This window comes from Sylvia atricapilla, chromosome Z (assembly GCF_009819655.1).
Source record: "Sylvia atricapilla isolate bSylAtr1 chromosome Z, bSylAtr1.pri, whole genome shotgun sequence".
NCBI classification, from domain to species: Eukaryota; Metazoa; Chordata; class Aves; order Passeriformes; family Sylviidae; genus Sylvia; species Sylvia atricapilla.
In genome coordinates, this window is record NC_089174.1 from 79770458 (window position 1) to 79783044 (window position 12587).

The 12587-nt window shown below is 39.5% G+C and overlaps 1 protein-coding gene across 1 annotated transcript in view; it reads right to left on the minus strand.

Moving 5' to 3' along the window:
- Window positions 1-2748: 2748 nt before the first annotated feature.
- The window catches only part of LOC136373762 (interleukin-6 receptor subunit beta-like), a 30682-nt gene continuing 20843 nt past the window's right edge, over window positions 2749-12587 (minus strand). Inside the window, exons 12-15 of the mRNA XM_066338742.1 lie at window positions 12407-12550; window positions 9229-9325; window positions 7213-7276; window positions 2749-3238 (exon numbers count right to left, since the gene is read on the minus strand). Coding sequence (XP_066194839.1) covers window positions 2777-3238; window positions 7213-7276; window positions 9229-9325; window positions 12407-12550 — 767 coding nt within the window. The 3' untranslated portion in view covers window positions 2749-2776. The remainder of the gene's footprint in view (window positions 3239-7212; window positions 7277-9228; window positions 9326-12406; window positions 12551-12587) is intronic.

Here is a 12587-nt window from a genome sequence, read left to right on the forward strand (position 1 = left end):
CTGCAGTCACTATATACCAGTATATGCACACATGTTATTATACTGCCTGAAGAGGTCAGGGAGAACAACTAGATGATTTTAGAACCCTTCTGACTGAACTAAAAATCTCCACAGCAATTCTTCCACAGAAGAGCCAAAAAAAAAAACCAAAAACAACCCCACAAAAAAAACCCACCCAAACACCCGCCCCCCCCAAAAAAAAACCCAAAAAACCCACACACCAAAAAAAACAAACAAAACAAAACAAAAAAAAAACAAAACCAAAAAAAACCACAGAAATCTATTTTTCCCTAACCTGAAGAGTTATCCTGAGCATGGTATGTCTCCTAATCCTGTGTCCCAGAGTAAGTACATTATTCCAACTAAACTGCCTTTTTGGCTGGATGAAACTATTTAGCAAAGGTACTCTTCTACTGGTCTCCACATAAAATGTCCTTTCTTTGCTGTCAAAGGATACATCATGTTAAGACAAGTTCTTATTTTATGTCTAATCTCCACACCAGGATTTTTCATCTCTCTTTTGTCCCAAATGTACTGTTGACAGCCATTGTGCAAATATTGCTCTAATGAGATCAATTAAGAATTACATATACTGTGAGCTTTATAACTGAAAGCAGAATACCTCTATACCGTCTGTTTAATATCCATGGGTGCCTCTAGTACCATTCTCCTGTTCTGCTAAATGAGTTTTCTTTAGCAAGGATCAGACAATGGCTGGTATGGTGGAGTTGATAATCACCAGGTTAAAAGCCCAAGCTATCTGTTGAGTTTCATGTATCAAGGCTGTTTCATATACTGAAACTGCTTGCAAGCCTTTGGCTTGGTTCTGCTTACTTTCTTATACATGCTTTATCCATTACAGAATAATATTGTATTGGTTTGGTAGGTGCAGAGTAAGAAAAGCAGAATTCAGTGTTTACAGGGATGAGTAAAGTTATTGAAGGTACAAACTGCACCAGGAAAATTAGTCTCTTTGACCAGAGATGAAAGAAATCTCTAAGGAGCATGGACAATTCTTATATTCTGGAAATAGACAAATTATGACTACTTGATAAAAATTATATATCAAGACTTCATTGTCTGTAACAGCATTTCAACACCCCTACTAGATATTACATGTAAAAATAGCTCCACTAGTATCAGGATCATTTGCATTCTCTTAAATTCTAATCAGGCAAAGTCACCAGATTAAAGTTCACAGAAAGAAAGATATTTAAAAGACTGCCCAAACTTATGCAATCTCTAGGGAGTGATCCTCTTACCCCTTGTTTCAATCATAAGATTTAACAACCGTAAATGAACATTGCTTTGTGGGAAAACAATGAATTTTAACTGCTAAGAAGAAAGAACAGAGCATGATCTACAGTGAAATACAGGTTTGTTCCTGGAAGTCTTAACGAATAGAGAGATATGTAGTTAAAGAGAGAGTGAATATGAATAAGGAAAATTAATAAACTAGGATTTGTTATGGATTCTTACTAAATCAGTGAAGTGGGGATACGGAATTTCTCTGAGTTTTTGCAAGCATGGCTACTCTATATCCCATACTGCCTAGTAGGAGTGGAAATATTTGTATGAATGCCTATCATCCTTCACTTTTAATGAGAGAATTTTAATAAATGTCCATCTGTGGATTCTCTGATGCCTATGAAACAGCTGATCAATTTCTTTCTCCATAAAGCAATTTTAATAAAATGCTGCTTTAACTTGAGACAACAACAATAAGCTGGGTCTTCTACAGCAAGTGCATTAATGCCTGCAGAGTTCATGACTGAGAAACCCTTGTAAGCCAGAAAATGGTTCAGACTGTACATTGTAGAGGTACATGATGGATTGGTACAGAACACGTATTGGGGAAGACCCTTTTTTCCCCTGTATTCCAGTGGTTTCTCTTTCATGCAGATTTTTTTTTTTTTTTTTTTTTTTTTTGAGGTATGGCTACCTGAAATATCTGTTCAGCTCCTGAAGTCTGCTTAACAGTTATTGTCATTGCAGTGTGAAAACACATCTGCGCCTACACCTCATCACAAACTGCGGATGGGTGTTTCTGAATGTGTAGGCAATTGTTGGAGGAAAAGGCCTTAATTTAATACTAGTAACAACTCCAACACTGGTAATGGAACTTATTATCATCTTCACTTACGCAGCACTATTTATCTACAATGACTTAAGATGTAAAATTCTAGAACTTAAAGCACTAATGGTGTTTTACATAGATCAGTAAACAGACTTTTGATTCCTAATTTGAAAGATTTGCACTGATTTCTTTGGCCACCTTTGTCCAGCTAGAGAGCTTCTTTGGAGTGAGAGATACTTTTGCTGGATTTTTTTTTTTTTCTGAAGAACTTAAGAGATCTGAAAATCAGATCTGAAGCTGGTCAGAGTGAGTAGAGAAATTTTCTGATATCTACAATGACATTGTAGAGTGTGCTTAGAGTGACATGCTCAGAGTGGAAGCCTGGAATTGCTCCTGAGTGCCCTGGAAGAAAATACAAAGCAAGAGGTACTTTACTGAAAGATTTTTCATATAAGTCCCAGAAAGTTTTTTGATGATGGTGGGACTGTATGATGATGGTGGGACTTTCCACTGGATGACTGAGGTGAAATAGTTAATCAAATTGTATAACCCTATCTATTTCACCAAGGAAACTCACCACAGTGGAGGTAACTACTGCCACATGCTCACTGTCCCATATGGTCCCAGTGGCTCCACTGAAGTATAGCAAGATTTGGAACTTGATTTTACAGTAAGGAAAATAATGAAGATGCTTCAGGTTTAATTGGCTTGTCCCATGAAATTTGGTCCAGATGGCAAAAGTACCACTTGGCTTTGTTTGAGGTAGTCCTGGGAGGCAAACAAAACCTTATGCTTAGTCTGTGCTGGCTTACTGCTCAGTTCCATTTCCAGGTGAGGATGGGCAGTTCTTTCAGACGTGCTCACTGTCAGGGCTTTCTGACTGAACTCCATGCTGGCATAGTCACTCAGCAGTGGTGCTTCAATGGAAATAGTGTCTTCTTCACTTGTAACTGCTTCTGCAGGGATTTCTTCATGCCTCGGGCTCGTGTGCATGTCACTGCTAGGTTTTTCTGACTGGCAAATGTTGTGCTTGCTGTCTCCTCTACCATCTGTGAAGAGGTCCAGAGGAGCCTTTGACTCTTGCTCTATGACAAAAAGGCTGGTGGTATCATTGTCTGACAGGGCCTGAAGCAGTGACCTTGAAACAGGTTTCCAATTAGTCTGTGAGACAAAGCAAGGAAAAAAGAATAATATGCTAATTAATCCATTTTATCTCATCTTTGGTTTTAGAAATATGAATGAAAATACTTATTTCCCTAGTTCAAAGCACCATCTTCTCCAGTCCCATAGTATTTTAACAAAGTTTTTCTTGGGTTTGTGTTACTTGGGACCAAAAGAAGCGATGATGAAATATAAGCCTCATGCTGTGCTGTTCTGAGAACACACAGCTTTCAAAAAAATTAGCAGATATATTACTATGAAAAGGCAGCAACTTGAACAGCAGCCAGACAAGATTAAGCTGTCAGCTGCTATGAACAGTTTGTCATTAAACTTCATGCCATGTTGTGATCTGAGTGTACCTGGAGTAACAAGCTTTTGCAAATTCTGGATGGTTAAATGGAGAACAGTTGGTAACACCAAGCTTCCTTATTTTCCACCTAGATTGTTCTGTGTTTGCCCCCATTTGCCATAATATTTTTAAAATTATGAGCAGGCTGGTATAGATATTAGATTTTTTTTCCTTCCTTCCCCCCCTGCCCCTCTGCACTCACTTGCTCTAAATTTGTTTACACTGGGGTTTTTTGCAAGGAATAAGTAAGTATGTATTGTTTTTTATTTTCCTTCTTCTTACAATTTGTGATCTGACAAGGAAATGAGAATGTTGTTCTTTGAAGCCTCAGCAATACCAAATAAAATATCTCTGTTTTTCTCTTGTAATGGGATAAGTAGACATCACTGCATGGTTAACATCTGCCTTCTTTTGAATAAAGATCTGTATGATATGTACCTTCATTATCGTATTTTTTTATGAAGAGTAGCCTAAATTCCAAAGCTACCAAATCTAAAATGGGTTTTAATTCAAAAAAGTCTACCTGGACTTTATTAAAGTCTGTGATAACACTTCCCACAGAATTCTTCTGGATAAAGAGGCTGCTCCTGGCTTGTACAGGTGCACTGTTCACTGGGCAAAGAACTGTCTGAGAGGGGTGGTGAGGGGTGTCTCACCAGACTGGTGATGGCCAGTCACAGCTGCTGCTCCCCAGGGCTCACCACTGGGGCCAGTTCTGTTTAACATCTTCTCCAACGATCCCGTGGAGTGCACCCTCAGGCATTTTGCAGGTGACACCAGTGTGGGTGGAGTGCTGACCTGCTGGAGGGCAGGAGGGCTCTGCAGAGGGATGTGGGCAGGCTGGATCATGGGCTGAGGCCAGTGGTGTGAGGGTCAACAAGGGCCAGGGCTGGGTCCTGCCCTTGGCTCACAACAGCCCCAGGCAGGGCCACAGGCTGGGACAGAGGGGCTGGAAAGGACCTGGGGGTGCTGGTGACAGTGACTGAACATGAGCCAGGCTGTGCCCAGGGGGCCAAGAAGGCCAATGGCATCCTGGCCTGGATCAGCAATGGTGTGGGCAGCAGGAGCAGGGCAGGGATTGTCCCCCTGTGCTGGGCACTGCTGAGGCCACAGTGCTGTGTCCAGTTCAACCTCGAGTGCTGTGTCCAGTTCTGGACCTCTCAGTTCAGGAAGGATATTGAGGTGCTGGAGCATGTCCAGAGAAGGGCAATGGAGCTGGGGAAGGGTCTGGAGCACAAGTCCAATGAGGAGCATCTGAGGATGTTTATCGTGGAGAAAAAGAGGCCCAGGGAGGACCTTACCACTCCATACACCTGTCTGAAAGGAGGCTGCAGCCAGGTGGGAATTGGTCTCTTTGCCCAGCTAACAAGTGACAGGATGAGAGGAAATGGCCTCGAGTTGCACCAGGAAAGGTTTAGATTGGATATTAGGAAGAATTTCTTCTCTAAAAGAGTGGTCAGGCTGTTCAGGGATGTAGTGGATTCACCATTCCTGAAAATGTCTGGAAAATGTCTACGTGTGTTACCTGGGGACATGGATTAGTGGTGAACATGGTGGAGGCCTTTTCTAAACAACAGAGCAAGGCTATGATTCTGTCTGAAAGAGGCAATAGGGGAAGAAGACGAATCTTCAGAGAATTTTGCGTATACGCGAAGAACAGGAGACTGATTTGAGAACTAAAACTCATATTTTAGTTCTCAATAATTCATTTTTCTGGTGTCTGTAATGAGAGTAGATCCAGTTTCTCCTGTTGCTCTGTAGTATGGTATTTATCATTGACTTAATTTTGTTAAATAATCCCCTGTCTGGACAACAAGTGGTCTTGCCTCCTTTTTGGATTATTTTTGTGTTTTTGTGAAGAGTTGTAATGTTGCACAACTAAAGTGGTGCAGTTCAGTCTTGGAACAGCTAGAAATTGAATGAATGTACAGAATATAGAAAGATTTGCTCCCTGCCCTTGTCTTGCCATGCCTTTTTGGGGAGTACCTTTCTCCACAGTTCATTAATTGTTCAGAATACCAAATTGCCTCTAGACTGTATATCTGGTTAACTGTTTATTGTACTGTGTCCTGACACAGTGCTTTTTCTGCTTTCCCCCAGACCATTATCTGGTATCTGTTATTTCTGTGTCTGACATGTTATCAACATTACAGCATTCTCTGCCAAGTGTGGTTAATACAAACTTTGTTTTCTTTGACAGTTGCTTTACCACTGCAAGAAAAGTTTAAGGCATTTTAAATTCCTATATTCTACTTTTAAACATTTTATGTCAAAATGGCACTGTGGTTCATAAAACCTACTTGTCCTTTCTGTAGCATGCAGTCTCATTGTTTTCCACTTGCAATTCTTCATTGCAAAATGACTGCCTGATGACTATCTCTGAACTTATCACTTATTTGCCTACATTTGGGTGGAAGAAAGGAAGAAAGCGAGTGAGGAAGTCCTGATCTGGAATGTGAAAATCCATATTTTCTCTGTTGCAGGAAGCAATGCTGATGTAAATGAAAATCCTCAAAACTTTTGATTGTCTGTAGATTATCAGGAAATGCTGTTTCTGATAGCTTCACTCTGTATCCTCGTTCTGGACAGTGTCTGGCTTGTAGATACCTACTGACCAATGCCCAAGTTTTGATGAGATAGAGGTCTGCTTGTTAAAGCTCATGAGAGAAACTACTGGATTGCCAAGTCCCATATTAAGTTCAATTCTTCCAGAAAAAGAGATTTATAAACAAAGCAGTATTGATTCCTGCTACAAAAACACAATCATAGGTGGTCTGAGACTTAAGAGATAAACTTAGGTGTTCTAAAAGGAGGACTTTTAGTATGAGATGTCACCAAAACTGCAGCAGAAGTCTTATTAAAAGGGGGAAGGCAAGAAGACAAAGATACAGATAAGTCCAATACAGATAATAGGCAAAAGTGCATAATGTAGTTTCCAGCTGCTGCTTTTAATAGCTGTATTTTTTCCTAACAGCTGATTTCCCTTCTTCTTTAGTGCTGAAATTCAGCTATACGTACCAAAACATATGGGAAAGCTGTGGGCAAGATGTGAGAATGCTGCTGAACTTTGGCACCTGTAGAGCAGTAGGTGCTCCTCAGACAGCTGCCAGCCAGAGCCCCTGGATTGCTCTGGAGGCAAGCATGGACTGGGCAGTGAGGAGCAGACTTCAGAAAACACCATGTTTTATGGCCTTTGTCATAATACTTCTCTGGAATTACTACTTTATTATTCACTACTTTGTATTTTGAGTAACTTGTACTTAATAATCAGTTTGAATAGGTGAAAATTGACTGGATACAAAAACTGAATTTCTCTCTTTAGTCTCTATCTATCCCCATTCAGATCTGATTTGTTCTTTTAAGAACTGTGCCTTTAAAAATGCCCTACAATGTACTCAAAGAAAGTCTGAGACCTTTATTAAATTTAATTAAAATTTAAAAAAAAATTAAGTAAAAGTGTATACACTCTATGTCTTTATAAAACCAACTCCCATCCTGTATTTTCAGTATTACTCTGGCATCCAAGCAATTGATATAAGACATTTTCTAGAGTGAAGTGTGAAATGCTAGATAACTAGCATTATAGATTAACCAAGGATCTCCCCTGTGTCAGAAGAGTACTTGCCATGTCTTGGAGTGCACTGCTGTTTCTTGGGCTTGGTACACTGGGCCAGTATGATATTTTCAGCCTGTAAAGAAGCATTTTTCATTTAACATCAGGTTAAATGACCGACATTTCCTATACATTTAAATTAATTACTGTTCATACATAACATATTAACTTTTTGGTAACCATCAAAAAAGGTGTTCTACAGAGACATCTAAGCATAAAGCTAATTAAAAGCTGAAGACCAAACTTGGTGGTCTACACTGAAATGCCAAGTTAATGATGATTAGCATCTTTGTTTAATGACAAAGAAACTGTGAAAGTTCTGGTAATGTTTCCTCTGTACATGTAATTATACATTTAATATGTCTATACATCTAATTTGTTATCATTCCCACAAAATATCCATCTTCCTCGAGAGCTTTGGGACATATAGGATGAAGTTTTAAGCAAGTATTTGCTTCTGGGCTTAGATTTGAAAGTTTCCTTTCCCCTGAAAACAAAAAGCAAGATGCTATTGCATTCAGCCCACGTGCAACGGTGCTGGCAGTCTGGACAAAGCTCTGAGGAAAAAACACAACTGCTGCTCTTTCCTGGTTGTTTTGAGTTTGGGCTCATTCTGGGAGATATTATGTACAGTATCTCACCTCCATTAAAAAACCAAAGCCTCAACAAGTAAGAGGAGCTGAGAGGTTATCTGCCTTAGTGTTGTGTTCAGTATTTTTCAGTTTTGAAATTAAATCTAGACTTCATTAGCTTTAGGGTACTTTGCCTCTGCATAGGCTGTGGTTGGAGGTAAAGGCTGTGGCTGTCTACTGGATCTCTTGCTGATCCTGTGAAGATGGGTGTTTGGCTGGCTGGAGAGTCCTTTCTTACAAATCAAGAAGCCTATTGAAATGAGGTCATGTCATCTAGGTTCAAAGCTTTCAACATCACTACAAATCTACAAATTTAAGCACTGTTTTGTAGTGCTACACTGGGCTCCCCCTCTAACCCGGGCTGCTAGGTTGTTTTGTGTTTTGGGGTTTTTTTCCCCTGTTCTTTCCTATTGGGCCCAGACAATGATGTGTGGTCTTAATGTTGAACACAGTGGAATCTGCTCTAGGTCAAAACTTCCATGTAGGTCTCAGAAGTTCCTGTAAAAACTGCTGCATCAGGCACAGTGCAACTTAAAATACAATCTGAAAAGGTAAGGGCACAGGAGGCTTCGTGCAGAGTCTGTTTCCCAGTGGCAAGGACAGCAGTTTAAGCTGAAGCAGGCTGTGTCATGATGTGTGGCTTTCAAGCCTCAGGTTGTGCCATCTGTCCTTCAGCAGCTGTGCTTTCAGCTTCTGGGGCTGGTGCTTTGTGAAGAAGACAAAAAGGGAGGGTAGGGTTCTAGGGCACCAAACAGTAACATGAGTGGTTGTATGCAATTAAGTTTGTCAGAAAATTATTATTAGAATCCATTAGTATGCAAATCTTTTAGTCATGGTGTATGCCCCTGATATTGTACCTCAGATTAATATGTGGGTGTGAATGCTCTATTGTGGCAGAAAATAATTTCTCCTAAAAGAAGAGGACCACTTCCAGATCTTAAAGGCACCCTCGTTATTCTCTCTTGTTCATACTTATTCATATATTGCTCCTTGTCATTATGTGCTTATATGCATACTTTATACATTTAATATCCAAATGTGTTTGCAAGAAACATCTTAGATAAAAATAATAAAATGCATGCTCTATCTGTATATGTATAGCATATCTCCCAATGTGAGAAATGGTCCCAGCTCTTTCTAAGCATGTTTGTGACAGGAGGTAGTCAGATAAAGGAATCAAAAGCTAAAGGGTAGATTTTTACTAAATTGTTTTGCCATTTTAATCAGCTTATAGTGGCTGATTTGCTCTCACTGACAAATTAGTGTGGCAGCTTTTTTGTTGTGTGTTTTATGAGTTGTGTTGCCTTTAATGACAAAAAAGGCCCAGTACTATGAAGCTCCAAGCCAAGCAAAACACAAATGCTGCTAACAGCTCCAGACAATACTGTGTTCTTACCTTTTAATCACCAGAGAACAAGTGAGAGGGGCAAAAACCAGAATGAGTATGATGCTGAAACAAAGACCAATCACAAAACCTTCAAGTTCTCCTTTATCTGATAGGAAACAGAAAGCTTGAATCAGATTTATGGTGTTCAGTACAGAAAGACCTTACTAACTTCATGAGAGAAATATTTCAAACAGAAGTCAAAACCAACTTTACACATGTTCTGGAATTTAAGTAAAATCTAGATAAAATTGAATCTGGCATTCTCAGGGGAGTATGAGCTTTTCAGGTTTGTATTTTTAAGATATTTAGGTATCATAGAGTCACAGAATGGTTGGGATTGGAGGAGATGTTTGAAAATAATCTATTCTAATCCCTTGCTAAAGCAGGTTCACCTAAAGCAGGTGACACAGGATTGCATCAAGGCAGATTTTGTGTATCTCTGTTCCTGTACTTTATCACCCTTACAGTAAAGAAGTTCTTCATCATGTTCAGGTGGAAGTTCCTGTATTTCAGTTTATGCTCATTGCCTCTTGTTGTATCATTGGGCACCACAGAGAAGAGTCTGGCCCCATCTCCTCACACTTGCCCTTAGGGTATTTGTATACATTGATAAGATCCCCTCTATGTTGCCTCTTCTCTATAATAAAAAGGCCAAGCTCTCTCAGCCTTTCCTCATTAGTAACTTGTCCCTGTTCCCTAAAAACCTTGGCAGTCCTCCACTGGACCCACTCCAGGAGCTCCATGTCTCTGCTGTCCTGAGGAGCCCAGAACTGGACACAGCACTCCAGGTGAGGCCTCACCAGGGCTGAGTACAGGGACAGGATCACCTTCCATGACCTGCTGCCAAGGCTCTTCCTAATGTCCCCAGGATCCCATTGGCCTTCTTGGCCACCAGGACACACTGCTGGCTCATGGACAGCTTGTTGTCCACCAGGAGCCCCAGGTCCTTCTCCTCAGAGCTGCCCCCCAGCAGGTCAGCCCAAGGCTGTGCTGGTGCCTGGGGTTGTTCTTCTCCAGGAGCAGGACCCTGCACTTGCCTTTGCTGAATTACAGATTCTTCTCTGTCCATCTCTCCAACCTGCTGAGTGTTTTTTTTTAAAACACTGTTATGTGAGCTCTAGCTTGTTTAACAGGTCAGGACCTTCATGCATGTCTGACTTAATAAGAAACTCCTTGACTGGAAATGGTGTTTAATCTATCTCAGGATTTACTAGTAGTGTTTGGGGGGGTTTTTGGTTGATTTACAGGTTGATTAATTTCAGGTTTTTTTGGAGTGTTTTTCTTTTTGGTTGGGGTTTTTTGCTTTTGTTTTTGGTGTGTTTTTTTGATTATTTCTGATTTGTCTATTTTTTGGGGGGGTTAATTTGTTTGGGTTTTTTTATTTGGTTGGGTGTGGGTTTGCTTTAGGGTTTTTTTGGGAGGTCATGCATGTTCCTGACAGCATTGACACAGTTTGTGTATTTAGTTGGTGTCCGTGCTTTATCTATTAAGATCATTAAGACCACTTTATCTGTAATCAGCCATTTGTCAATCTTTGATGCAAACCTATGTCTCCTATTGCCTCTTAACACTTGCTCAAGTTGCTTTCTATCAATCTCCCAGCCACCTAAAGAGGAGAAAGTGTTTGAGAGGTTAATGAAGGTTGATAAAATGCTCAGGCTAACACAGGAACCAAAACTGACTGTGTTGTTAAGAGTGAGTCAGTGTAGAGGTATTCTTTATGGATGGAGATGTCAAAAGTTTAAAAATAGTGCCAGTGGAGTGCGGTCAGTTCATGATTGTGTTACTGATATTGACAAACCATATTTGCAAAAAAAGCCACTTGCTTTTTCTTTTCCTACCCTACCCATCCCCCAACAGAAATGGGTTGGGTTTTTGTTTTGGTTTTTTTTTTTTTTTTTTTTTTCCCCAAACCAAACAGCTCCCTATATTAAAAGCTAATTTGGAAAGCTGAGAATTGTTTTGTTGCTGAAATTTGTTTTTTAAAGAAACCTGAGGTTCTTCTAATGGGTTAAATAACTTGTGAAATATTTGGGGAGTGCAAAAATACCATATATAATGTTTAAATTCCACGTAATTACTCGAATTTTTAAAATATATTAACTTCACTCTGCATTTTTGTTACTTTACTGAAAAATTGAATACTCTCCAAATATATATTTGATAGCATGAGTGAAATAGAGTCCTGAAGAAAAGCACCAGGTAGAGACTTTAATACTTTGTGTTGACAGGAGAAAGTTTTTGGTGGAGGAAGGAGAGGTGCAAATCCTGTTAATTTCAAGGAAAAATTTAAATTTCATTTGTTTTTATCTCTGCTTTACACTTTTGACTATTCAGTCGTATGGTTTTATACCTCCTTCACTTAATACAAAAATCTGCTGTGGGGAGCAACCATTTCCACACTTCTGCCTCTGAATATCACAGGTTACTGATACCATCTTAACAGTTTCTTTTCTTTTTCTATTTAGAAATCTTCTTGAAGGGAAGCTGTGGTCAAACAAACAAAAAAAAAATCTGTTGCAGTGTTAGTTTTAGTTTAACTGACGAAGTATTAGAAACATTTGAAAGACTAAGTCTAGCCAATCCTATATGATTTTAAGATTTTTAGAGATTTTAAATGTTACTGTATTGGTCTTACCCTATCAAGGCTCATCTGAGAAAAGCAAATTTTTGCCGGTGAACTAAAGGATCCTTATTTAAAATATACTTAAATTATCAGGAAGCAAAAGACACTTTGATTAGTATTCACCAACATCTGGAACAATTGAAAGGTACTTAATCTTCTATTTTTGTAGTTAATGCCTCAGGAAGCCAATTTTGTGTGATTGCTCAGGATTTTGCCAAGAGCAGACAATTGAACATTATTAGTCACAGGCAGAAATTTCAGCTATTGAAATCTAGACAGTAATTGTCAATAAATAAATATATGTGCACATAGCTAGCACAAGAAGGTCAGAAAAGGTTTCTGAGATGAAGAATCCTAGCTAAGCCTTCTTTGTATGCTAGGTGATGAAATACAGACAGAGTAGTTCTGTGACACAAAGCTTACCTCCTGCAGAGGAACAATTTTTTGTGTTTGTTCTCAGTAACTGAGGATTGAATAATAAATTTTGTGAGTAAGCATAGAGAGAGCATAAAGCAAAGATTCTTGCAGAGTAATGCAGATGCATAGATAGTTCCACAGTACCATATTTTAGAGTGCTGAAAGGTTGTGAAAAAGTCAGAGGTCCTTCTCCAGCATTAGTGAATCCTGAAATCTGCACACGGTAGGTGGTCTTTTCCTTCAGTCCAGTAAGATGGTAACTTGTGATAGAAGAGTTGAGAGTAACAGCTGAAATGCAAGAGGTTTGAGGAGATGATTAGATGAG